General features: G+C 40.9%; 1 protein-coding gene across 2 annotated transcripts in view; it reads right to left on the reverse strand.

Annotated features, from left to right (window-relative positions):
• Positions 1 to 7754: 7754 nt before the first annotated feature.
• The window catches only part of LOC115213124 (mitochondrial import inner membrane translocase subunit TIM50), a 59870-nt gene continuing 41649 nt past the window's right edge, over positions 7755 to 25975 (reverse strand). The window contains exon 10 of one of the 2 annotated variants that reach the window (XM_029782052.2): positions 7755 to 8005. In XM_029782052.2, the coding sequence (XP_029637912.1) occupies positions 7913 to 8005 (93 nt within the window). In that variant the 3' untranslated portion in view covers positions 7755 to 7912. Of the gene's footprint in view, positions 8006 to 23797; positions 23858 to 25975 lie in introns of those variants that run through there. The other variant, XM_029782054.2, reaches the window with a different exon arrangement.

The raw sequence follows: 25975 nt of genomic DNA on the forward strand, positions 1-25975 counted from the left end.
GCTATAGAAGACACTTGCCCAAGGTGCTACGCAGTGGGACTGAACTTGGAGCCATGTGGTTGGGAAGCAAGCTTCTTACCACACAGCCATTCCAGCACCTATGTTTATATCTAAATGGAAACCTTGGTTAAAATCTGACATGAATGGTCTTGGGAGATTCCAGTGAGTTGACACCAACAGAATGTACACCAATACAGGTGTGGCAATGCAAATCAATAGTTCACATCCCAATCATATGGTTCTGGGTTCAGTCCCACAGTGTGGCACCTTAGGCAAATGTTTTCTATTACAACCCTGGAGACATATAGCCTGGTGGTTGGAGTAGCAGACTTGCGGTCGAGGGATCCCAGGTTCGAATTTCATGAGCGAAACACCTAAGCTCCATGCGGCTCCAGCAGAAGGTAATCGCGAACTTCCACTGACTCTTTGTTTTCTACTCTAGGCACAAGGCCTGAAAGTTTGGGGGAGGGGCCCAGTCAATTAGATCAATTTCAGTACAAAACTGGTACTTAATTTATCGACCCCGAAAGGATAAAAGGCAAAGTCGACCTCGATGGAATTTGAACTCAGAGCATAAGGACAGACGAAATACCACTGAGCATTTCACTTGGCATGGAAACATTTCTACCAGCTTGTTGCCTTTCTGCTGAATTTTCGCCAGAATTTTCTCTTATTTACTTCCTCTTGCATCTAGCAGCTCACCTGTGATGGATCTGTGTCCTGTCCAGGTGGGGAACCTATACGCCAATGAAACCGGCCCTTATGAGCCGAGCATAGCTTGAGAAGGGACAAACAACAACAGCCCTGAACCAACTAAACGAATATGGTGCATAGAAACTGAATGTCTGTGTGTGTGTGTTAGAGTATGTATTGCTTTATCTTGACATGACATGATAGTCGTAATTGAGAATCACTGTCACACAAGCAGGGTCATTCATTTCTAATCTTTTGTGAAAACGTGTCTGACCATGGGGAAATATTATCTTCATTGGAAACAGGTAAGAGTTGACAGGAAGGCCATCCGGTTGTGGAAAATCTGCCTTAAATTCACCTGAACCCATACAAACATAGAAACAAAAGCATTCCAGAATCTTGACTTAATCGAAAATTAATTCCAACAGAATTCTAAGAAAAAAAGTTGAAATATGAATCAAGAAAATTACTTCAAGTAAGACCTTCAAAATAGGTTCACACTGGAAGAGCAATGAATCCATGGGGCCAAATGGGAGGGCAGGGAAGGGGGGGAGTGAAAGCAGAGATGGAAAGTAACAATTCACAAACTTTTACTGGTTTAGGGGAATGGCACCGAAAAACAGTTGAGAAAATGTCTTGGTGAGGGAATTGCTGAGGCCATACAGCCAAGAACTTGATTAAATATGTTTGTTCTCCATCATCATCATTTTGAGGAGGAGGGATACATAAAAGATAGGGGGCAGGAGGGAAATAGGAGTACATCGGTTGAAATAAAAACAAGTATTTTAGTTGGTTTTTAAATCTGCAAAGATACATACACACACATGTATACACACACTAACTTCTCTCTCTCTCTTTATATATATATATATTGTGTCCTGTTTTTAAATATAAACCATGTTTTATATACTGGTTCACTTATGAGATGCAAGTGTGTGTGTATGTGTAATTCAACCCTTCCAATCACATCTGCTGGGAAAATGTCAGATTTGTCTGCGGGGTGGGACGGTGGGGATAGAAGTAAATAGGAAGATATCTTTGTGACCAAAAGCAGAAGAGGGTGGGGGGGGAGTCAAACAATCAAGAAACAAAAAGCAAAACAAAATTAGCAGTACTACTACTACTGCTACTGCTACTAGAATGTGTGAGAGAGCCTATGGGAACAGTTTTAACTTGGAATCAAAGAAAGAACCTTTATGGAATTAATTGTCTTCGTTCCTCCTCCACTTCTAATCAAAATAACTTGAAAAGAAGAAAAAAAATTACCCCTGGAAATTGTGTGTGTGTGTGTGTGTGTGTGTACAGAAAATATAACAAGAAAAAAGAAAAGAAAAAATAAACAGACATGTGGGGGGGAGACAACAAACCCCTTGTTTTGTCTGAAATGAAATTTTCTGTTGAATGAAATAACCATTCGGACTGATATCTTTCACAGGTCTTTCAGACTAAAATGTTTAAAAATAAACTTCTATGAACTCTGCAGAATACATGCCTTTCGCTCGTGGTGTGTGTGTGTGTGTGATTGAAGAACAGACCAAAATGCCATATTAACAGGCTGAAGCTGTTGGCTGCCATTCATTTTCTTTTGTGGTAAACTGTGATTCTCATTGAGAAAATAAAATCTAAATAAAGAAAGATTTGGATTTTTGGTGGGTTTGACAAAAAAAAAAAAAAAAAAAACTGAATTGAAATATTTATGAAACCCTAGAGTGGCCTCATTTCATTTAGGATGAAAAAGTTTTCCTTGAAAATAGTAAAATAAATATATATATAAATACCATCGTCCTTTACCGCTTGTTGTCCATGCTGGCAAAGGTTGGACGGTTTGACCAGAGCTGGCGAGCTGGGTTCCTAGCTCAGTCCCATTACACAGAATGTTAAGCAAGTACCTTCGGCTTTCACCCCAAGCAGACCAAAGCCTTGTGAGCAGATTTCACAGAAGGAATCTGAAAGAAACCCATTGTGTATGTGTGTGTTTCTTTAACTCATTGCCTGCCATCAAGCCCAGTATGTGTACTTGACCTGCATCTCTTATGTTAACTCTCTCTGCATGAAGTAAAGTATGACAGGAAAAAATCAATCAACATCTATTTTAATTATTATTACAAACTAGAGACAAATGTTTTAATTACTATTTTACTATTTTCAGGTTTTCAAAAAGAAACCCAATTAACAGGTGTCAGAAACAACCAAATTGTTTTTATATTTTGCAAAGAACAGTAGCGAAAGGAATGTCTGTTGTTCTATTCCATGACCAAAAAATATGTTCCATGCAAAATAAGAGTGGACGAAAAAGAAGTTCAGTGCTTGGGACACGAGGACATTAATTTTGGAAGCACTCCGTCGGTTACAACGACGAGGGTTCCGGTTGATCCGAATCAACGGAACAGCCTGCTCGTGAAATTAACGTGTAAGTGGCTGAGCACTCCACAGACACGTGTACCCTTAACGTAGTTCTCGGGGATATTCAGGGTGACACAGAGAGTGACAAGGCCGGCCCTTTGAAATACAGGTACAACAGAAACAGGAAGTAAGAGTGAGAGAAAGTTGTGGTGAAAGAGTACAGCAGGGATCACCACCATCCCTTGCCGGAGCCTCGTGGAGCTTTTAGGTGTTTTCGCTCAATAAACACTCACAACGCCCGGTCTGGGAATCGAAACCACGATCCTATGATCGTGAGTCCACTGCCCTAACCACTAGGCCATTGCGCCTCCACACAAGGACATTAATAATGATTGTCAGTTAGAAAAACAAAACAAAATTTAAAATACGGCAAGCAAAGTGACCACAGAGTGAAATGGTCATCTCTCAAAAGTCGGTACTTCTCTTATATACTCTTTACTCTTTTACTTGTTTCAGTCATTTGACTGCAGCCATGCTGGAGCACCACCTTTAGTCGAGCAAATCGACTCCGGGACTTATTCTTTGTAAGCCCAGTACTTATTCTATCAGTCTCTTTTGCTGAACTGCTATGTGACAGGTACATAAACACACCAGCATCGGTTGTCAAGCAATGCTAGGGGGACAAACACAGACACACATATATATATTCATACACATACACACACACACACACACATTACTACATTTATACGATGGTCTTCTTTGAGTTTCCGCCTACCAAATCCACTCACAAGGCTTTGGTCGGCCCGAGGCTAGAGGAGAAGACACTTGTCCAAGATGCCATGCTGTGGGACTGAACCCGCAACCATGTGGTTGGTAAGCAAGCTACTTACCACACAGCCACTCCTGCGCCTGTTGACAATTCCATAAAATCAGGTTTTATTTATGAGTTATGGGAATTAGGAATTCTGCCAGGAAACAGAAATATAACAAAGCAGAGAAACTGTTGCAAAAAGAAATCCATGATTCAGCATAGAGATTAGAATATGACAGAGATAGCCTTCTTATAATATTGGTGTGTGTGTATATATATATATATATATACAAACACTATACTATTTATTTACTAAATAGTATATCATTCTATGTTCAGTACTTGAGTACTATTTTTCCAACCTGTTTTGCCTCTATGTGCTTCCTTGTGTAAGTACATACATACACACACAAATATATATATATATATACTCTTTTACTTGTTTCAGTCATTTGACTGTGGCCATGCTGGAGCACCGCCTTTAGTCGAGCAAATCGACACCGGGATTTATTCTTTGTAAGCCCAGTACTTATTCTATCGGTCTCTTTTGCCAAACCGCTAAGTGACGGGGACATAAACACACCAGCATCGGTTATCAAGCAGACACAAACACAGACACACAAACATATACACACACACACTTATATATATACACATAAATACGACAGGCTTCTTTCAGTTTCCGTCTACCAAATCCACTCACAAGGCATTGGTCAGCCCAGGGCTATAGCAGAAGACACTTGCCCAAGATGCCACGCAGTGGGACTGAACCCGGAACCATGTGGTTGGTTAGCAAACTACTTACCACACAGCCGCTCCACACATACATGCTTTCATTACTGGTTTCAATCATTGGATTACAGCCAAGCTAGAGCACCACTTTCTAGGCATTGACTGCCACTACTTTATTTTATTTAGAGTTGATAATTTTTTTGACTGCCAAGCTGAAGCAACACTTTCAAAGAATTTTGTTTGTTTTTTTTCTTTGGTGCCTATCTCCCAATGAAGGAAGAAAAACAAACACTGACCAAACGTAAAAAGGGATGTGACAAACACAGAACCAAACACTCCAAAGGAATTTTGGTGCAATGCGCCATTTCTGCTTCCCCAGATCATCAGTCAATGACCATTTTCCCATGCTTGCATGGGTCCGATGGAGTTCGTTGAGTTAGATTTCGTACAGATGGATGCCCTTCCTGTTGCCAATCTCCATCCATTTCAAACAAGGGGATACTTCCTTGTGGCCAGACACTTTTTCATGGAAGACCAGAAACAAACAACACCTCTTGGATGGCAGTGAAGCTTGTTTACAGTCATCACATGATATCAAGACATGGCTATATATACAAACAGAAAGACATATAAAGGCTTCTTTCAGTTTCTGTCTTCCAAATCCATTCAGAAGGCTTTGGTTGGCCAAGGTGCCATGCAGTGGGACTGAACCCAAGACCACATGATTGGAAAGCAAGCTTCTTAATCACACAACCACACCTGCAACTATATTCAACACACTTTTGCAGCTTACACACACACACACGAGCACATGCATACGCACACACAAGCACATGCACACGCACACATTTGAATAAACTGAAAGTGAGCAGAGTTCTTTTCTGTTTTTTCTTGCACCCCCTCCCCCCTTGGCCACCGATGTGTCTGGTCAACTGAAAAGCCAACTGAATGAAACTGCGTTCAAAGAATGCCCTTTTACCATATCCATGGTAGGAAAGAAAAGGGAACAGATGATAGTCAAGCAGCGTTTGTGATTAATCGGTGGAGCAAACAGGTGACGTCAGTAACAGAACAGAATGTGGTGGTGGTGGTGGTGGAGGAGTTTAGTCCCAGATCAGCCCCTTAAAAACAGACGAATGATTAAGGGGTTGCAAACATGACTAGATGGCCTTTTTTTTTCCTTCACGATTAATAAGCTTGCTTCCCAAACATGTAGTGTTGGGTTCAGTCCCACTGTGTGGCACCTTGGGCAACCGTTTTTTTACTATAGCCCTTGACCATGAAAGGTGTTCTGAGTGGATTTCATAGAGAGAAACAGAAAGAAACCTGTGTGTTCAAGAGAGTTGTTTGTACCCTTGTTCTGATGGTTTTTAAAGTTTATCTTGTGTTCATCATCATCATCATCATCCCGTGTTTTAAATCTGGGTTTTGTTCACATCCATACACACATATGTATGTACATACATACACCACACATGCATGGAGACATTAGATACATACAAACACACCCCCACACACACCCATCCATGTCTTCTGTGTCTTTTATGTACTTTTCTACAGACATAAGGAATTACAGTGTTAATCATTGAGGACAATGGCAGACAATGGTCGATTTGAAAAGGTTACCAAGGCAACAGCAGCAGCAGTTTCTCAACAAATACTTTTGAATACACAGACCAATTCCATATTTGAAGAACAGATCAAAAACAAACTCTGGCCGAATTGGTGGTGGCCTTGGTCATCAAAGAATTAGGGTCAGGACTTTGGATAAGTTTGAATGCCATTGAGGAGAAGAGGAGTATGAAGACCTTTTCTGGTTATTTAACCTTTTTGCTACCATTACAGTTTTCGATTTAATTAATTGATATATACAGTTTTTTTAATTAATTGATATACATAGCTTCTGATTTAATTAAGTTCGAAAATTATGAAGAATTTAGTAATATAACTTTGTCAGTATTCAGCTGGTTTTTGCAACAGAAACGGACATGGAATTTTGATGGAAGGCCTTAATTTAGATCACCTACAAACCATAAGCTTATATCAGAGAACCAGGAACTGTCTCAGACAGGTTGGCATCAAAACGGTTTTCGTCATGCTGTTTTGCCACGCGTTGGACAGGGACTCATTTGAGGCAGGATTTCACAGTTGGATGTTCCTCCTGTCATCAACTATTACCTATTTCTCAAGTAAAGGATTATTTCTTATTCCATTGACATTCCAAAGTGCAAAGTGGACAATCATAATCTACAGGAAGCAGACACATCACAAACTCGCTCAAGTGATAACAAGGGAAGCCACAGGATGTGAACATCCACACATACATTTTATGTACGTGTATGTGTGTTCTTGCCGTAACATTGTGGGATGGGTGTAAATGTGTGTCACTGTCATACTACGAGTGATGTCCTTCATGTCCATTCTTCTGTGAAAACATGTCTGGCCTTGAGAAAATGTTACATTACTTGTAAGCAGGTAAAGGTTGGTGACAGGAAAAGCATCTGGCCATAAAAATGTCTCGAATTCCTTCTGACCTTTGTGAGCATGAAAATGTGGACATTAGAATGATGGTGTTGACATATCTATCTGTTTATCTATCTATCTATCCATCCATATTTATATTTATATATATATATATATTATATATATATATATATATACACACACACACGCAAAATATATAATTATATATTTTCTATTAATTGTTACCTCTATGGTTTTATTACATGCTGACTACTTGATAAAATTTTATAAAGATTTTATCCTTAATTGTATATATATATATATATATATACACACACACACATAGATAGACAGATAAATAGATATACAGTAGGCTTTGTACAGTTTCCACTAACCAAATTCACTCAAAATTACAAAGAGAAAATGACTTTCCAACAACTGCAAAAGCATTTCTCTTTGTGAGATGGAAAGTTAGTCCTAAATAGTTAAGGTCCACGATCCCTACTAATGTCAGCAAACTTATCCAAGCTCGCAAAGCCCCAAAATTTGAAGCATAATGCTCTTTTTGCTTATGTATTTAAAACAAAGATAAATAAAAACAAAAAAAAAACAAATATTTAAACATTTTAATATATATATATATATATTATATATATATATATATATAACTATGCATTTCTGATGTTTCAGAATACAGATTTTGGACTTGTTTGTTTCTGATAACATGTTATTGCTAGTTGTATCACACACACACATTCTCTCTGTCTTTCTCTGTCTCTCTCACACACACACACACGCAAGCACCACCACCACCATCATCACCACAAACTCTAGTTTCATCTCAAATTGGCTACTACAAAAAAAACATCACCGACGCCCAAAGAAAGAAGACGTCCAAAAACTTGATTTTTTCCTTCGTTCCTGTTCGTCTAAATAACTCGCCCGCTTCTCTTGTTCTTCCTGCAACGAGAAAGATCAATAAAAATTGAAAAGACAAAACAAAACTTTTATTGTTTATTCAATGATGATGATGATAATGATGAGATACAGGAAATAATTGGATTGTAGGAGAGTCATTTCACTATATAACACACACACACACACACACACACACTCTCCCACCCATTTCATTTGCTTTTGTTTTATACTATTATTATGCATTATTAAATACCAATCTTTCATTGATAAATGAATAATATATAATAATTATGTTACAAACAATAGAAAATCTAACATGGCGTGAGTGTGAGGTTTTAATGGCCATCACAGCTTTCCCACAATGCAATTGTTTTAGTTTCCACATGCAATCTCAGATATAAACCTTGGCAAACAAGTCACATCACCAATATGTGTGTGTGTGTGTGTGTGTAAAAATATATAAAAGGAGCAAAAATACTGGAGATTCAGTATACGCCACGTGTGGAAAACATATATAAAAAGTGGAAGAGAAATGCCTTCGTTTCACATAGTTTGATATCTTTTTATAAAGAAATTTTTTTAAATATATACATATTTTATGGATGCCGTGATATCCAACCGGTTTTCGCTATTTAAATTAGCTTTTCATGGGACGTTGTGAAGTAATCAATTCTTGTGACAAAGGGGTCTTGCCATTTTGGATGCTTGAAAAATAAGAATGAGTCTAGAGAGTGGACCAAAGGAGGTAACAGGTGGCAAGGGGGGGGGGGGCAACTAACTCCTCAATGTGTGTGTGTGTATATATATATATATATATATATATATATATATACACACACACACATATATCTCATCATCATCATCGTTTAACGTCCGCTTTCCATGCTAGCATGGGTTGAACGATTTGACTGAGGTTGGGCGAACCAGATGGCTGCACCAGACTCCAATCTGATCTGAAAGTGTTTCTACAGCTTGATGCCCTTCCTAATGCCTATATATATATATATAGGAGCACTCTGTTGGGTATGATGATGAAGGTCCCAGCTAATACAATCAACGGAACAGCTTGCTCATGAAATTAACATGCAAGTGGCTGAGCACCCCACAGACAAGTATACCCTTAACATAGTTCTCAGGGAGATTCAGCGTGACACAGGGTGCGATAAGGCTGGCCCTTTGGAATACAGGTGCTACACATTTTTGCAGGTGAGTGGACTGAAGCAATGTGAAATAAAGTGTCTTGCTCAAGGACACAACACGCTGCTGGGAAATGAACTCACGACCTTACGGTCGTGAGCCAAATGCCCAAACCATTAAGCCATGCACCTTCACTATATATATATATATATATATATATATATATATACTATTGTGTCTGGGAAGAGTCATTTTCTTTTTGTGCCTTATAATGTAACACACTCACCGGTAAAATTTCCACTTATTTCTTATTTTTATTTTCCGAGAATTTTCAATAGTAAGACGCAACGAAAATTTTAGGAAAATAAAAATAACAAAAAAGTGGAAATTTTACTGGTGAGTGTGTTACATAATAAGGCACAAAAAGAAAATGACTCTCCCCAGACACAAGAGAATATGCTTCAACACATGAACTCATATAAAGAATCTTGCAAACCAAATCCAAAAACAAAATATATATATACTTATTTGTGGGTTAACAAGGCTGCCAATGGTTTCATGTAAAGAGATTCTTCACAATTGTTCAAGTATACCAGATGAGAACATTGCTACTCGTCTCCATTTTGGATATAGTAGTGTGTATGTATATGTATGTGTGTATTTGCCTCTGCATGTGTGTACATATACATGCTTAACAAATGCACAAAAATGGGGAACTGAGTACTGAGAGTAAATCAGCAGCAGAGAATCCCATGAATCACGGCTGTACCTTCACACATGCAAATGAATAGCATTAATGTAACATCGGAGTGGCTGTGTGGTAAGTAGCTTGCTTACCAACCACATGGTTCCGGGTTTAGTCCCACTGCGTGGCATCTTGGGCAAGTGTCTTCTGCTATAGCCTCGGGCCAACCAAAGCCTTGTGAGTAGATTTGGTAGATGGAAACTGAAAGAAGCCCATCGTATATATGTATATATATATATATATGCGTGTGTGTGTTTGTGTGTGTCCCCCTAGCATTGCTTGACAACCAATGCTGGTGTGTTTATGTCCCCGTTACTTAGCGGTTCGGCAAAAGAGACCGATAGAATAAGTACTGGGCTTACAAAAGAATAAGTCCCGGGGTCGAGTTGCTCGATTAAAGGCGGTGCTCCAGCATGGCCGCAGTCAAATGACTGAAACAAGTAAAAGAGTAAAAGAGTATGATGGGCAATAAAGCTAGCCTTACACACAACGAACCATAAACTGAAGTTATTAAAAGCACCAGAGTGTGACTCCACATTTTAGGCCCTGAGCCAACAGAGGACCCTTTGCATAGTAGCTTAACCTGCTAGAAATAATAACCAAATTCACCTCATATCATAATTTACTAATTTAAAACAATAAAAAAAGGTACATTGGATCATGTAGTTTCAAATAGGATGGTCACAAATGGAATGCCTTTGATCATGAGGTCTGACAGCTTGATCCGGTCTGACCTGGGTCCAAAACAACAACACACTGTCGAGCAGTCAGGTCAGTAATCTTATAATCCTATAATCTAGACACAAATTCAGGATAAGTCAACCAACAGCTGTGTGTTTGGAGTGGTTTGTGGTGTGAGTGGAAGGAAGAGGTGATCCCTAGATTCTAACTCCCTGCCCTTTTGCCATATCCATGGTAGGAAAGAAAAGGGAACAGATGATAGTCAAGCAGCGTTTGTGATTAATCGGTGGAGCAAACAGGTGACGTCAGTAACAGAACAGAATGTGGTGGTGGTGGAGGAGTTTAGTCCCAGATCAGCCCCTTAAGAACAGATCAATGATTAAGGGGTTGCAAACATGACTAGATGGTCTTTTTTTTTTCTTCGCGATTAATAAGCTTGCTTCCCAAACATGTAGTCTTGGGTTCAGTCCCACTGTGTGGCACCTTGGGCAACCGTCTTTTTAATATAGCCCTAGGCCATGAAAGGTCTTCTGAGTGGATTTCATAGAGAGAAACAGAAAGAAACCTGTGTGTTCAAGAGAGTTGTTTGTACCCTTGTTCTGATGGTTTTTAAAGTTTATCTTCTGTGTTCATCATCATCATCATCATCATCATCATCATCATCATCATCATCATCCCCGTGTTTTAAATCTGGGTTTGTTCCTGTTAACAGGAGTGTCTAGATCTACTTCAACACCATAGCAACCGAGGTAGGTAGGTGCACCCTACCCCAACCTCTGGGCTGGCGGCTCCTGCCCATTCTCTTTTGCTATCATGAAGCTTTTTTTGAAGCTGAATTTTCTGTGTTGTTTTATGTTAACGAGTGGCAGTTGAGTGTTGCTAAAAATTCTGGGCTTCACTCACTTACTCTCTCTCTCCTGGCAAACACACATCTCTTAAAATAGCAAGTACAGAATACACTAAAACCTCCAACAAAGATTAGGTGACACCCACACTGGAATACTTGTCCCCACAACTGGCATGGTATGGCTACTATATATATTTATATATATGCCAGCGCCGCCTCGACTGGCTTCTGTGCCGGTGGCACATAAAAAGCACTGTCCGAACGTGGCCGATGCCAGCGCTGCCTTGGCTAGCTTCCGTGCCGGTGCCACGTTAAAAGCACCAACCAATCGTGGCTGATGCCAGACCCCCCTGGCACCTGTGCAGGTGGCATGTAAAAAGCACCCACTACACTCGCGGAGTGGTTGGCGTTAGGAAGGGCATCCAGCTGTAGAAACACTGCCAGATCAGACTGGAGCCTGGTGCAGCCCCTGGCTTCCCAGACCCCGGTCGAACCGTCCAACCCATGCTAGCGCGGAAAACGGACGTTAAACGATGATGATGATGATGATATATATATATATATATATATATTCCTTTATTTGTTTCAGCCATTTGACAGAGGCCATGCTGGAGCACTGCCTTTAGTTGAACAAATTGACTCCAGGAGTTATTCTTTGTAAGCTTAGTACTTATTCTATTGGTCTCTTTTGCCAAACCGCTAAGTTACGTGGATGTAAACACAACAACATTTGTTGTCAAGTGATGGTGGGGAGACAAACACAGACATACAAACACACACACGACAGGCTTCTTTCAGTTTCCGTCTACCAAATTCATTCACAAGGCTTTAGTCAGCCTGAGGCTATAGTAGAAGACACTTGCCCAAGGTGCCACGCAGTGGGACTGAATCGGAACTATGTGGTCATGAAGCAAGCTTCTTACCACATAACCATGTCTGCACCTAAATGTATGTGTGTGTGTTTGTGTGTAAAAAATACATACATATACACACAAATATATACATATATATTTGTGTGAGTATAAACATCCTGCAATGGCATCTAACAGAAAAATTGTTGCTTAACCAACTGGCATAAAATTTGTTCCCCAGCACACTACATCCACACACGCCTCCTCTGTCTTGTCTACTGCTGCTATCATTTATGACTCCTACTTCTCAGAGCTGTCCGGCTGTTTGCCACTGCCTCATAGACACCTGTGACTCATTCGTGTCTCTTTTTATTGTCAGCAGACCATGTCCACCACCCCAGGGCCCGCACTCACCACTCTGTCAATTCTACCAGTCTTACAAGACCTGCAAAGGCATTGAGAACCCTCCTCCAAACCAGACCAAGAGAGGAAAGATGTTAACAACATATACACATACATACATACATACATACAAATCCGTACAGCCCCACATGCACACACACACACACACACACACACATAAATCCATACTCACACACAAACACACATATACAGGAAGTGATGGGTAAATTGTTGCCATTTAATATCTTTAACTTCGTGCATGTGCATTGTTTGTTTTTGATTTTGTTGACTACACAGTATAGTAGGGTCAGTTGGGCACTGTCTGCGAGAAAAACAGCACCATGATGCAGTTCATTCTGCCAGAAATTTGGAAATGACATGTTGTACTGCTTGGCATTCACACAGGAAGCTCCAATATGAACAGATGAACACACAGAACAACCAGAAATAAACAGGAGTAATGGTACTGAAGGTCTGAGTATCGCCTGATTGGCACTCATGCCAGTGGAACATTAAAAGCACATCTGAGCATGATCGTTGCCAGGGCCACAGATTGGCTCCCATGCTGGTAACATGTGAAAAGCACCATCCGAGCGTGTTCATCGCCAGCATCGCCTTATTGGCACATGATAAACAACATTTGAGCGTGGTCGTTGCCAGTACCACCGGATTGGCTCCCGTGCAGGTAGCATATAAAAACACCTTTTGAGCATGGTTGTTGCCAGAACTGCCTGACTGGCCCTCATGCCAGAGGCACGTAAAAGTACCCACTACTACATTCTCGGAGTGGTTGGCGTTAGGAAGGGCATCCAGTTGTAGAAACTTTGCCAGATAGGATTGAAGCCTGGTGCAGCCTGCTGGCTTGCCAGTCTTCAAGTCAAACCATCCAACCCATGCTAACATGGAAAGTGAACGTTAAACAATGATGATGATGATGATTTGTGAAATGGTTTTTATAACAATTTTTGAGGTGGGAGTGGAGGGGGATATTTGTCCATGAACTGTGTATGCATGCATATGTGTGTGTGTGTGTGTGTGTGTGTGTGTGCATAAACACAAGCACATCATCATCATCATCATTGTTCGACCGTGGTCGAGACAATGGAATTTACCATGCTACGCCAGACTTCATGGTCCATCATGGCATTACAGAGATCCTGTTGCTGGATGCCTGTATCCCTGGAGATTACATCAGTGTAGGAGAGTGTGCGCCCTCTGGTATTGCGAGTAGATGGCTTCCAGAGGAGAAGAGTAGAAATTACCTCTTTTTCAGCTCTACAACACTGTCCAGCAAACTGGACTCTCCTACCTTTCACAAGAGATGACACAGGTGGTAGTTTCCCATATATTTGCATTTTGGTTAGATTTTGGCATTCTTTCCAAGCACATACATGACAACACACTCTCAACACATGCTGACAAGTACACAGATTCACACACTGACACCCATACAAGCACAGGCATGGCCGTGTGGTAAGAAGCTTGCTTTCCAACCACATGGTCCCAGGTTCAGTCCCACCGTGCGACACCTAGGGCATGTATCTCTCACTATAACCTTGGACCACCAAAAATCCACGTGGGTGGATTTCGGAGAAGGAAGCTGAAAGAAGCCCATCATGTGTGTGTGTGTGTGTATGTGTGTGAGTGAGTTTGTCCCCTACCACCAGCGTTAGTGCATTTACAATAAAAGGCACCAATAGAATAAGTACCAGGATGCAAAACTAGGTGCGGGGGTTGCTTCGTTTGACAAAAATTGAGGTGTTGCCCCAGCATGGCCACAGTCTAACGACAGAAACAAGTAAAAGATAAAAGATACAGGCAAATGTATACACTTGCAGTCACATTCATAAATACACACACGCTTGCCTCAAATACATGTATTCATATTCATATTACTACTACTACTACAACTACTACATATAACCCATTCTCTCCTACACTCATTCTCACACTCTCACTCACTCACTCACTCGCTCTCAACCACCCACTCACATTTACTCAAGTTCTTTGCAAACACCTCCCACAAGTTCACAACCTCAGACAATCTTTTCATTTCACACTACACACACACACACACACTCTTTTACTCGTTTCAGTCATTTGACCACGGACATGCTGGAGCACCGCCTTTTAGTTGAGCAAATCCACCCCAGGACTCACTCTGTGTAAGCCTAGTATTTATTCTATCGGTCTCTTTTGCCGAACCACTAAGTTACGGGGACGTAAACACACCAGTATCGGTTGTCAAACGATGTTGGGGGGACAAATACAGAAACAGAAACATATAGACACACAGACACACACACACATTATATAATATATACACATACACGATGGGCTTCTTTCAGTTTCTGTCTACCAAATCCACTCACAAGGATTTGGTCAGCCCGAGGCCATAGTAGAAGACACTTGCCCAAGGTGCCATGCAGTGGGACTGAACCCGGAACCATGTGGTTGGTAAGCAACCTATTTATCACAGAGCCACACACACACACACACACACACACACATGATGGGTGATGATATACATATATATATATACATACACATGATGGTGATCATATATATATATAATATATATATATATAGACACATACATGATAGTAATGGTGTGTGTGTGTATATATATATATATATATATATATATATATACACACACACACACACACACACATTAATGAGATATCTCACACACAAAGTAAGTGATATTATCAGTTAAACAATTTTTAAGTGCCTCCTCACACTCTTCCTCAATACTGTCCTTGTGTATGTTTCTTATAGTATGTGTGCCTGTGTGTGTATGCGTATACATGTGGATGTGTGCTGCTTGTGTGTGTATGTACCCTCCAATACAACACGCTCCAAGATAGACACACACCTCACTCCCCCTTATCCCCTCTCCTCCGTACCGACCCTTTAATCCCCACCCACTATTATCCCCCCCCCCCGTCACCTTTCAGAAATTTGTAGGAAATGAGGAACCCTTTCGAGGCGTTGCCATGTTGATAGGAGCCAAACTTGCCTTTCCTCTCCTTAACAATAAATTGGTCCATTTCTAATGAGGACCCTTTCGACTTTCCACACCCCCCCCCCACCGACCCTTCATCCTCCCTTCAGTAAATTTGGAACATTTATTGCGATTCTTCTAAGAGTGAATGAAAGAGAGAGAGAGTGTGTGTGTGTGTGTGTGTGACAATTTGTAAATAATTAAATGTGCTCACATTACTCGTGTGTGAATATGTATACGTGCGTGCGTTTGTGTGAAGGTCTGTATCTGAGTTTTGAAGGTGGATGTTGCTAACCACTTTGTGGTGGTATCTGTGGGTTTGTAATCACTTGTTTAACCCCAACAGTCAACCCGTACTTTGCTGATTTCAGAACAAAGATGTTCCAGCTGTGACTAACCAATCCCAGGTTTGGCTGTGCGGTAAGAAGCTTGCTTCCCGACCACATGGTCCTGGGTTCAGTCCCGCTGCGTGGCACCTTAGGCAAGTGTCTTCTACTATCACCTCGATCCAACCAAAGCCTTGTGAGTGGATTTAGTAGACGGAAACTGAAAGAAACTTGTCGTGTGTGTGTGTGCGTGCATATGTTTATCCCACCACCACCACCACTTGACAATCAGTGCTGGTGAGTTTATATCCCCATAACTTAGCAGTTTGGCAAAAGTGACCAATAGAATATGTATCAGACTAAAAAAAAAAAAAAAAGAGAAAATTCTTCGAGGCAGTGCCCCAGCATGGCCACAGTCTAATGACTAAAACAAGTAAAAGATAAACAATAAAAGATAAAAGTACATCAAGATCACATTATCCAGTCTGACCTTCCCTTTTTAGACTTGACTGCTATTTCTAACAGGCCCTAAGACCCTCTTTTACTTTTTCCGTCTACCAAATCCACTCACAAGGCTTTGGTCGGCCTGAGGCTATAGTAGAAGACACTTGCCCAAGGTGCCACGCAGTGGGACTGAACCCGAAACCATGTGGTTGGTAAGCAAGCTACGTACCACACAGCCACTCCTGCGCCTATATATAAATTAGTAAAATATAAAATATTTGTTTATACATAAAAGTAGGGGTGGGGGTCCTGAGGGTGTAATGTGGCCTTGGGGGTGGGGCATTGGCTCAAAAAGTTTGAGAACCTCTGATATAATTGATGTTCAAAGAAAAACACCTATCCAGGTTGGAGGGGTGGCAAAGTAGGGGAGTGCATCGTGCTTGAAATTTCAAAGTATTGGTGCTGATGCATGCAGGGGGGAGATGGTTTCCTCCCTATTGGGAACAGATGAGGGGTGGGTGAAAGGAAGAACATCCAGCTACAGTAAAATCTGTCTCACAAATTCAGTCCAACCCACACAAGCGTGGGAAAGTGGACATTAAAATGACGACGACACACACAAACATATATATACACACACACACACATACATCCACACATGCAAAGTGCCCCAGCATGGCCACAGTCTAATGACTGAAACAAGTATAAAGAAAAGATGTAAACATACATACATATACACACACACACACGTATACATATGTGCACACACATATACTGTGTGTGTGTGTGTGTGTGTGTGCAACATATACTGTAAACTAAGGGAGCACACTTCACAATAAGAATACCTGTGAAATTCCTTTATAGAAACTTCTAAGGCCCCATAAAAGTAGTTGACAGCTTCTGTTATCTAGGTGACCTAATTAACAGTGGAGGTGAATGACCTAATAAGCAGAGGAGGTTGCCGGTCCCTGAAATCATAGTTGTCTGAGTAAGAAAACAGCTGATATAGGGAACAATTATCTCTGTTAGTAAGAAAGGGATTGTGAATGAAGTGTGAAATTACAGGGCAGCAAAACAAGGGCATTGAATGAAGAGGATTTGTGAAGAGTGGAGAGGAAGAGGAAAAGCATGCTTGATTGGATGTGTAGGATTAGTCATCCATAAAGGTGACAGAGTAGAAGTGAGTTGAGTCCCAGTGCCGCCTGAATGGCTCCTGTGCCAGTGGCATGTAAAAAGCACCATTTGAGTGTGATCAATGCCAGTGCCACCTGACTGGCTCCTGTGCCGGTGGCACATAAAAAGCACCCACTACACTCTTGGAGTGGTTGGCATTAGGAAGGGCATCCAGCTGTAGAAAGATTGCCAGATCAGATTGGAACCTGGTGCAGCCTCCTGGCTTGCTAATCCTCAGTCAAAACACACAACCCATGCCAGCATGGAAAGTGGGCGTTAAACGATGATGAGGAGGAGGAAAGGAATGAGATGTGTGCAAAAGAGAAGACTGTGCTGGTTCCAGATATTTGATGTATTTCTGTGGATGACAGTTGGGTACAGAAGGACTGAACAATTCAAGGGGAAGACATATACAGATGAAGACACGAGAATCTATGGTGAAAACCAGAGATCAGGCAGGAGCTGACAAAGGACTGTGAAAAACAGTAAGGTACAAGACATGAGCAGATCTATGTAACAGGTTGGTGTTAGGAAGGGCATCCAGCTGTAGAAACTTTGCCAGATCAGAATGAGCCTGGTGCAGCCATCTGGTTCGCCAGTCCTCAGTCAAACCGTCCAACCCATGCCAGCATGGAAAGCAGATGTTACATGATGATGATGATGATGATGATGTACAAATCATGCAAAAATATATGTAAAAAGGACAATGATGATGAACACATACACACACAGACCTTTACATGTGTACATAGATGGGCGTATGTATACCAGTACATACTTCACTGTATTAATTATTATCATCATTTTTTTATGTTAGCATGGGTAAGGCCAGGAGCCATGTCAGGCTTCATTGTCAGTTTTGGTATGGTTTCTACAGCTGGATGCCCTTCCTAACACCAACCACTCTACAGAATATACTGGGTGATTTTTATGACACCAGCACCAGAGCTTTTTACGTGGCACAGGCACCGACAGAGTCACCGAGTACCTTACAAGACATACACACTGTATGTATGCATGAGGTGTTATCAAAAAGGTTCCTGGACTAGTTCTGTAGCATGCCAACAGATGGCAGCACACAGTTGCTTGCGCAGTGAGAGCAAGCAGTGACCTTCATGGGGCAGTGTGCTGAGTGACATTGCTGTGTTTACTTCGCAAGTTGTGAAATTTGTCTTTCTGTGATCACGTGTGAATGCTGTAGTCTGCGATTTTGTCATGGACAGGAATGAAGAGCTGATGTGAAATTTTGCATTAAACTTGGGAAGTCTGCTGTAGAGACATTGAGCATGCTTTGGCAAACTTACGGTGATGAGGTAATGGGTTGTATGCAATGTTTTGAGGGACACAGGCATTTCAAAAGCAGTAGAATGTCTCTGGAAGATGATGAGCGATCTAGAAGACCTGCCATGAGTGTCACCCATGGAAATGCAGTATTGTGCATTGAGGATTCACCCCCAGGGACCAGACTGTCAATTGAGAGTTCTACTGTGACATTTTGAAGCATCTGAGGGAAAAAATTCAGTGAAAGTGACCAGATCTGTGGAGTGCAAAGAACTGGATTCTTTACAATGGCAATGCACCATTATTGAGTTCTTCTCACTTATCAGTTTCTCACCAAAAAAACAACATGGTATCCCTTCCACACCTGCCCTATGCACTAGATTCAGCACCTGCAGTCTTCCATCTCTTCTCCAAAGAAGAAAATGCAGATCAAAAGCTATCGTTTTTAACACCGTTGTCGAGATCCAGAGAGAACCACAGAAGGTCCTCGACTTGCTTATGGAAAACAACTTCCAAGGTGGATTCCAAAAGGGGCAGGAACACAGAGGCTGGTGTATTGGTGTGCAAGGTGACTATTTCAAAGGAGATTAGGTTAACATTCAGGTAAATAAGTTATTTTTTTTATTAAACATAACTAGTCTGGGAACTTTTTGATAGCTCCTTGTATATAATTGTGGGTTATATGTATATGTACGACAGTATGTGAATGAACTGTGTATGGGTGTAACCAAGATTTCAACCAGGGTGGGGAGGTAGATCTCAATTGTTAAAGGGGATCCACTATTAGCCTACTAATTGATGTGAAACACAAAATTAAAATAAATGTTAGATAATAATTATATTTGCATGGAACAGAATATAGGGTACTGTGCATGTGTGTGTGAAATTAAGTGTAAACTATTATAATCAGAACACAAAGCCGAGTGTCTTGAGAAAACTGTGACTTCTCTTGAGAAAAGCCAACTTAAACGATTAAACAAAAGAAAAGAGTGCCACACCTTTTTCTATAGTCAAAGATTTATGAAGAAGTCAGTTATGGATAAACAATCATAGCGTACGCGCACACATGTATATTTTTTATCTTGTACTTGTTTCAGTCATTTAACTGTGGCCATGCTGCAGCACTGCACTGAAGGGTTTTAGCTGAACAAAGGGACTTATTTTTTAAAGCTTTGTAGTTATTCCATCACTTTTTTTTTTGCCGAACTGCTAAGTTACAGGGACATAAACACACCAACAGCAGTTGTCAAGCAGTGGTGGGGGACAAATACAAACCCACACATACATAAATATACACACACACACAAATGGGATTCTTTCAATTTCTATCTACCAAATCCACTCACAATGCTTTGGTCAGCCCAGGGCTATAATACAAGACACTTGTTCAAATGGCATGCAGTGGGACTGAATCTGCAACCATGTGCTTGGGAAACAAACTTCTCACTACACAGTCACGCCTGTGCATAGAGATATACATATATGTGTGTGTGTGTGTACATATATATATATATAATATATATATATATATATAGGGAGAGTTTACGAAAAAAACAAAAGACGAAGACAGGTCGTGTACAAAACAAACAGATGTATTAGCATAACGCTCAGGAATAGAAAAAAGTCTTTTACGTTTCGAGCCTACGCTCTTCTACAGAAAGGAACACAGAAAAAAAACAAGGAGAGAAAAAAATGTGTATAGTGGTTAGAGAGAGAGAGAGGAAGAGAGAGAGATTATGAGAGGTGATGGTGTCATTGAGACCCAAAGATGCCAGGTAATGCTGAATAAATGCTATAGATAGACCATAGTTAAGTGATTATGCGAATAAAGGGTTCAACGTTGGTCATGTGTCAGTGTGTATATACCCTTGATTCAATAACACTGTGTATAAACTCTATACTTGGAATGACCAATTTTAAATACTAAAAAAAAAATGGATCTACAAATACAATATTCCTACATATCTCACATCTATTTTCTTTCCTCCACCTCACTCTCTATCTTGTATCTTATCTAAATTAACTATTACTTAACTATCTTCTCACACCGTCTCTGACGAAGGGATATAATAAATATCCTGGAAACAGCTGTAAGACCTATCTATAAATGTTCTAAAATCTATTTTATCTCATTACGAAAAAAAAAAATATATATATATATATATAATAATAATAATAATAATATTAGGGAGTATAACTCCAAACTTACAGGGAAAAATTCAATTTAGTATTAAATCAAATTTCACAGTATAAATATATCAAATATAAATTAGCGATAAAACCACTATTATTCAACTCAAACAGTGATAGACATAAACCAAAACATAAAAAACAAATAATACATATTTTTTTTATAAAACATATAACTAGATCTCAAAAAGTATAAAAATGAATAATCAATATATAATACGCATATAAATGTATGTATGTAGATATGGGAGGGTAGTAATGAGGTGAGGTGTGAGAGAAATTGTAAAGAAGTCACAGATTTCAATAACCTTTCTATGGTTTTGTTCCTTTGTCGGTGAACTAAGTCTACGATGGGAAACAAGGTGAATGGCAGGTGATAGGTGAGATTATCCAAGAAAGAAAGAAATGGTGTGGGTAGCGGAAGGGGTTGGTTTGCCGGTTGGTTGACTGATGTAACTAAAGCAGAAACTAGTAACACTGTCTGAACATAACTGATTGCTGGTTCACCAGAGAAGTACACTATGCACAAATATATTATCGTTTAACGTTCCATGTTGGCCTGGGTTAGATGGTTTCACTGAAACTGGAGAGCTGCAGCAAGTTCAAGCCTGATTTGCCATGGTTTCTACAGCTGGACGCTCTTCCTAATGCCAACCACTCCAAGAGTGCTTTTTACATGACAGTTAATTGACACCAGCATCAGCCACAACTACAATTCCACTTGGCTTCTCAAGCACAGCACATCACCAAAGGTCTCAGTCATTAGTCATTGCCTCTGTGAGACCCAACATTCATAGATCATACTTCACCACCTTGTCCCATGTCTTCCTGGGTATACCTCTACCAGAAGTTCCCTCCAGATTTAGCCCTTTAGTGTTTAAACCGGCCATATCAGGCCCAGATATTCCACATGTTTCATATTCAAACTGGCAATATCTAGCCTCTCACACCTACCCTACAATGTCATTCTAAAAATAAACAATCACATCATTGAAACCTCAAAGCTATAAGATAATGCATGATTAATTCAAAACAATTTGAGTGAAAAAGTATTACATTTAACAGAGTAATCTGAACACTAAAGGGTTAGAGATTGTTGCTTCTTTACACAGCTGTCCTCATCCATACACATCACATAACCTATACCAGTACAGTTGTCTCTCTTGCACATCACATCTGATGCGTCTTATGCTCAGCTTCTTTCTCGAGACGCTTACACTCTATCGTACACGCACAATGACACTACACATCCAGCAAAGCATACTAGCTTCATTTCTTTCAACTAAATGCATGTCCTTGGCAACATACATGCATTCATCTTATATTTGTAATAATGAAATCAAAATCACTATTAGCTTTGACTTTATTACAACTAGTACAACCTGATACCAGTAGAAATCAGCCAGTCTTAACTCCACTTAGGAGCAGACCCTAACAACAATTCAATGTAGTTTGTTATATTTGAGTCAAGTCAAAAATTCTGGTATCATGCACCACTTCTTAACATAACACATCATCATCATCATCATTTAATGTCTGTTTTCCATGCTGGTATGGGTTGGGTGGCTTGACAGGAGCTGGCAAGTCAAAGAGCTGGGCCAGGCCCCAATGGTCTGTTTTGGCATGGTTTTTATGGCTGGATGCTCATCCTAACACGAACCACTCTACAGAATGCACTGGAGCCGGTGGCACATAAAAAGCAACATCTGAACGTGGCCGATGCCAGCGCCGCCTCGACTGGCTTCTGTGCCAGTGGCACATAAAAAGCACCAACCGATCATGGCCAATGCCAGACTTCCCTAGCACCTGTGCCGGTGGTACGTAAAAAGCACCCACTACACTCGCGGAGTGGTTGGCATTAGGAAGGGCATCCAGCTGTAGAAACACTGCCAGATCAGACTGGAGCCTGGTGCAGCCTTCTGGCTTCCCAGACCCCGGTCGAACCGTCCAACCTGTGCTAGCGCGGAAAACGGACGTTAAACGATGATGATGATGATGATTTACTGTGTGTGTGTGTATTTGGGACATGGTAGTGATACATGGGTTTTGAACACAGAGGAATTATAAAGGTAGGAGAAAATGAAATGAGCATGCTCCACTGGATAAGTGATACTAAGATGCATAAACAACAGGACTGAGAACATAGAAGGAATCAGATGTAAAATGCAAGAAAGACTATTGGTATGGAGGTGAGGGAGTTAAACTGCATATAGATATGGGTGGGGTGTGCTCAAAGTAAATGGAACGCACGGAAGAGAGAGACTGAGAAAGGCTTGGGATGAAGAGGAAAACTTAGATCTAAAGCAGTTATGACCTCAGGAAGGAGATGAGAAAAGACTGCTTTGAATGGCAGTTGGGTAGACATGAAAAGACCGGCTCCGGCAGCTAACAAAATGGACACTGAGTGATGATGGTGAGGACAAAACTTACTCTGCCCCTTGGTTTTAAAGAACATTCAGGTGCAGCATGGCTGTGTGGTAAGAAGCTTGCTTCCCAACCACATGATACCAGGTTCAGTCCCACTGTGTGGTACCTTGGGCAAGTGTCTTCTACTATAGCCTTGGGCCAACCGAAGCCTTGTGGGTGGATTTGGTAGACGGAAACTGAAAGAAGCCCGTCGTATATGTGTGTGTGTTTTTGTCCCCCCCACCATCACTTGACAACCGATATTGGTGTGTTTACGTCCCCTTAACATTAGCAGTTCAGCAAAAGAAACCAATAGAATAAGTACTAGGCTTACAAAGAATTAAGTCCTGGGGGTCGATTCATTTGAGTAAAGGCGGTGCTCCAGCATGGCTGCTATCAAGTGACTGAAACACATAAAAGAATATCAGGATCTTCATTCATAACCATTACCTCAGCACAAACACATGCTGAAAGAATGTTCTGAAATCCACCATTTTGTCATTTAGCTGGATTCATAATTTACTGAGGAGTTGTAATAAGACTGAAACAAATATGAAACTGTCCCCTATTCAGCAAAAGAATCAAAATATTATTAGTCAGTGACTAATGTCTTTTACTCAACATAATGATTTCCAATTAGTTTTTATATATTCACTGTATTAAATATGTTAGTATTGGCTTAACTATTCTTTTTCCTCCCTTAATACTACTACCCGCCACTCCCAAGTGAGGGTTTTTTTGGTCTCTCTAGTTACTAAGTGTTCCTGTCAAACAAAGCACCCTGTACACTCTGTAAAGTGGTTGGCGTTAGGAAGGGTATCCAGCTGTAGAATCTAAACCAAAAACAGACAATAGAACCTGGTATGACTCCCGGCCTTGTCAGCTGCTGTTACACCATCCATTGCATATCAGCACGGATAACGAATGTTAAATGATAATGATGATGATGAAAATAATTTGCTTTCTTAACAGATAAGCAACAGGAGTGGCTGTGTGGTAAGTAGCTTGCTAACCAACCACATGGTTCCGGGTTCAGTCCCACTGCGTGACATCTTGGGCAAGTGTCTTCTGCTATAGCCCCGGGCCGACCAATGCCTTGTGAGTGGATTTGGTAGACGGAAACTGAAAGAAGCCTGTCGTATATATGTATATATATATATGTGTGTGTGTTTGTCCCCCTAGCATTGCTTGACAACTGATGCTGATAGAATAAGTACGGGGCTTAACAAAGAATAAGTCCCGGGGTCGATTTGCTCGACTAAAGGCGGTGCTCCAGTATGGCCGCAGTCAAATGACTGAAACAAGTAAGAGAGTAAAAGAGTATATGTGACACCATCATCATCATTATTATTTAATGTCCCTTTTTCCATGTTGGTACGGGTAGGACGGTTTGACAGGAAGAAGCAAAGTCAGAAAACTACATCAAGTTCTACAGTCTGTTTTGGATTGGCTTCTACAGCTGGATGGCCTTCCTAACACCAACCAATCTACAGAGTCTGCTGGGTACTCTTCACTTGGCACCAGCAGCAGTGAGTTTACCAAGACTTCGCAACTGGGGCGGGGCGGGGCGGGGCGGGGGCTTAGCCTTGAGGGACAGAGAAGGTGTCTTGCATTATAAGAGAAACATGGTGAAGATGTGATGGACAAGGGGCAGGGGCCCGTCCACCCAAGTTAGCGGGTGGTGCATATAGTGGAGTGGACAGAGGACTGGAGATATATTTGCTGTGTGATACCTATATATGTATATGGTGTATGCATGTATGCCCACATTATGAGTCATGCACACACATACACACACAGAGGTCTGCATGTGGCGTTTTTGTATCTGTACAGAAAAACATAGATACATTGAGTTATGTCCCTTGGCTCAGTTTTTTTTCTTATGCATGTGGTGATCGTGTTCATAATTGTGTGTGTGTTTCCATATGTATATGTGTGTGTGTGTATGTGTGTGTAGCTGTCCAGCAGCCATACTGGGTTATTTCCCTTCGTTCCTGAAGTCCAGGACTTCATCATCATCATCGTTTAACGTCCGTTTTCCGCTCTAGCACGGGTTGGATGGTTCGACCGGGGTCTGGGAAGCCAGGGCTGCACCAGGCTCCAGTCTGATCTGGCAGTGTTTCTACAGCTGGATGCCCTTCCTAACGCCAACCACTCCACGAGTGTAGTGGGTGCTTTTTACGTGCCACCTGGCAAGAACTATCAAATGGGTTGAAATCCACCACCAGACATATTTCCCTCTTGTCAGGTTCACCTGAAAAATGGCCTGAGGACAAAGGACTCGAAACAGAGTAAGGAAATTCTATAAACTTAAAACTACAAAGTAAGGCATATAAAAGCTCCCATATTTTACATAGCCATTAATGTGGCATTAGTGAATTTAGGCAGGTGATAACAGTGTCTTCATGAAGCTATTTTAGATTCCCTTTCTTCCATTACCTTCATGGTTTAGACTGATAGGCACTGTATCTTTGGGATGGTCTTTTGTTGACCCTTACATATAAGCCCACACATTTAATATT

The sequence above is a fragment of the Octopus sinensis genome, linkage group LG6 (assembly GCF_006345805.1).
Source record: "Octopus sinensis linkage group LG6, ASM634580v1, whole genome shotgun sequence".
NCBI classification, from domain to species: domain Eukaryota; kingdom Metazoa; phylum Mollusca; class Cephalopoda; order Octopoda; family Octopodidae; genus Octopus; species Octopus sinensis.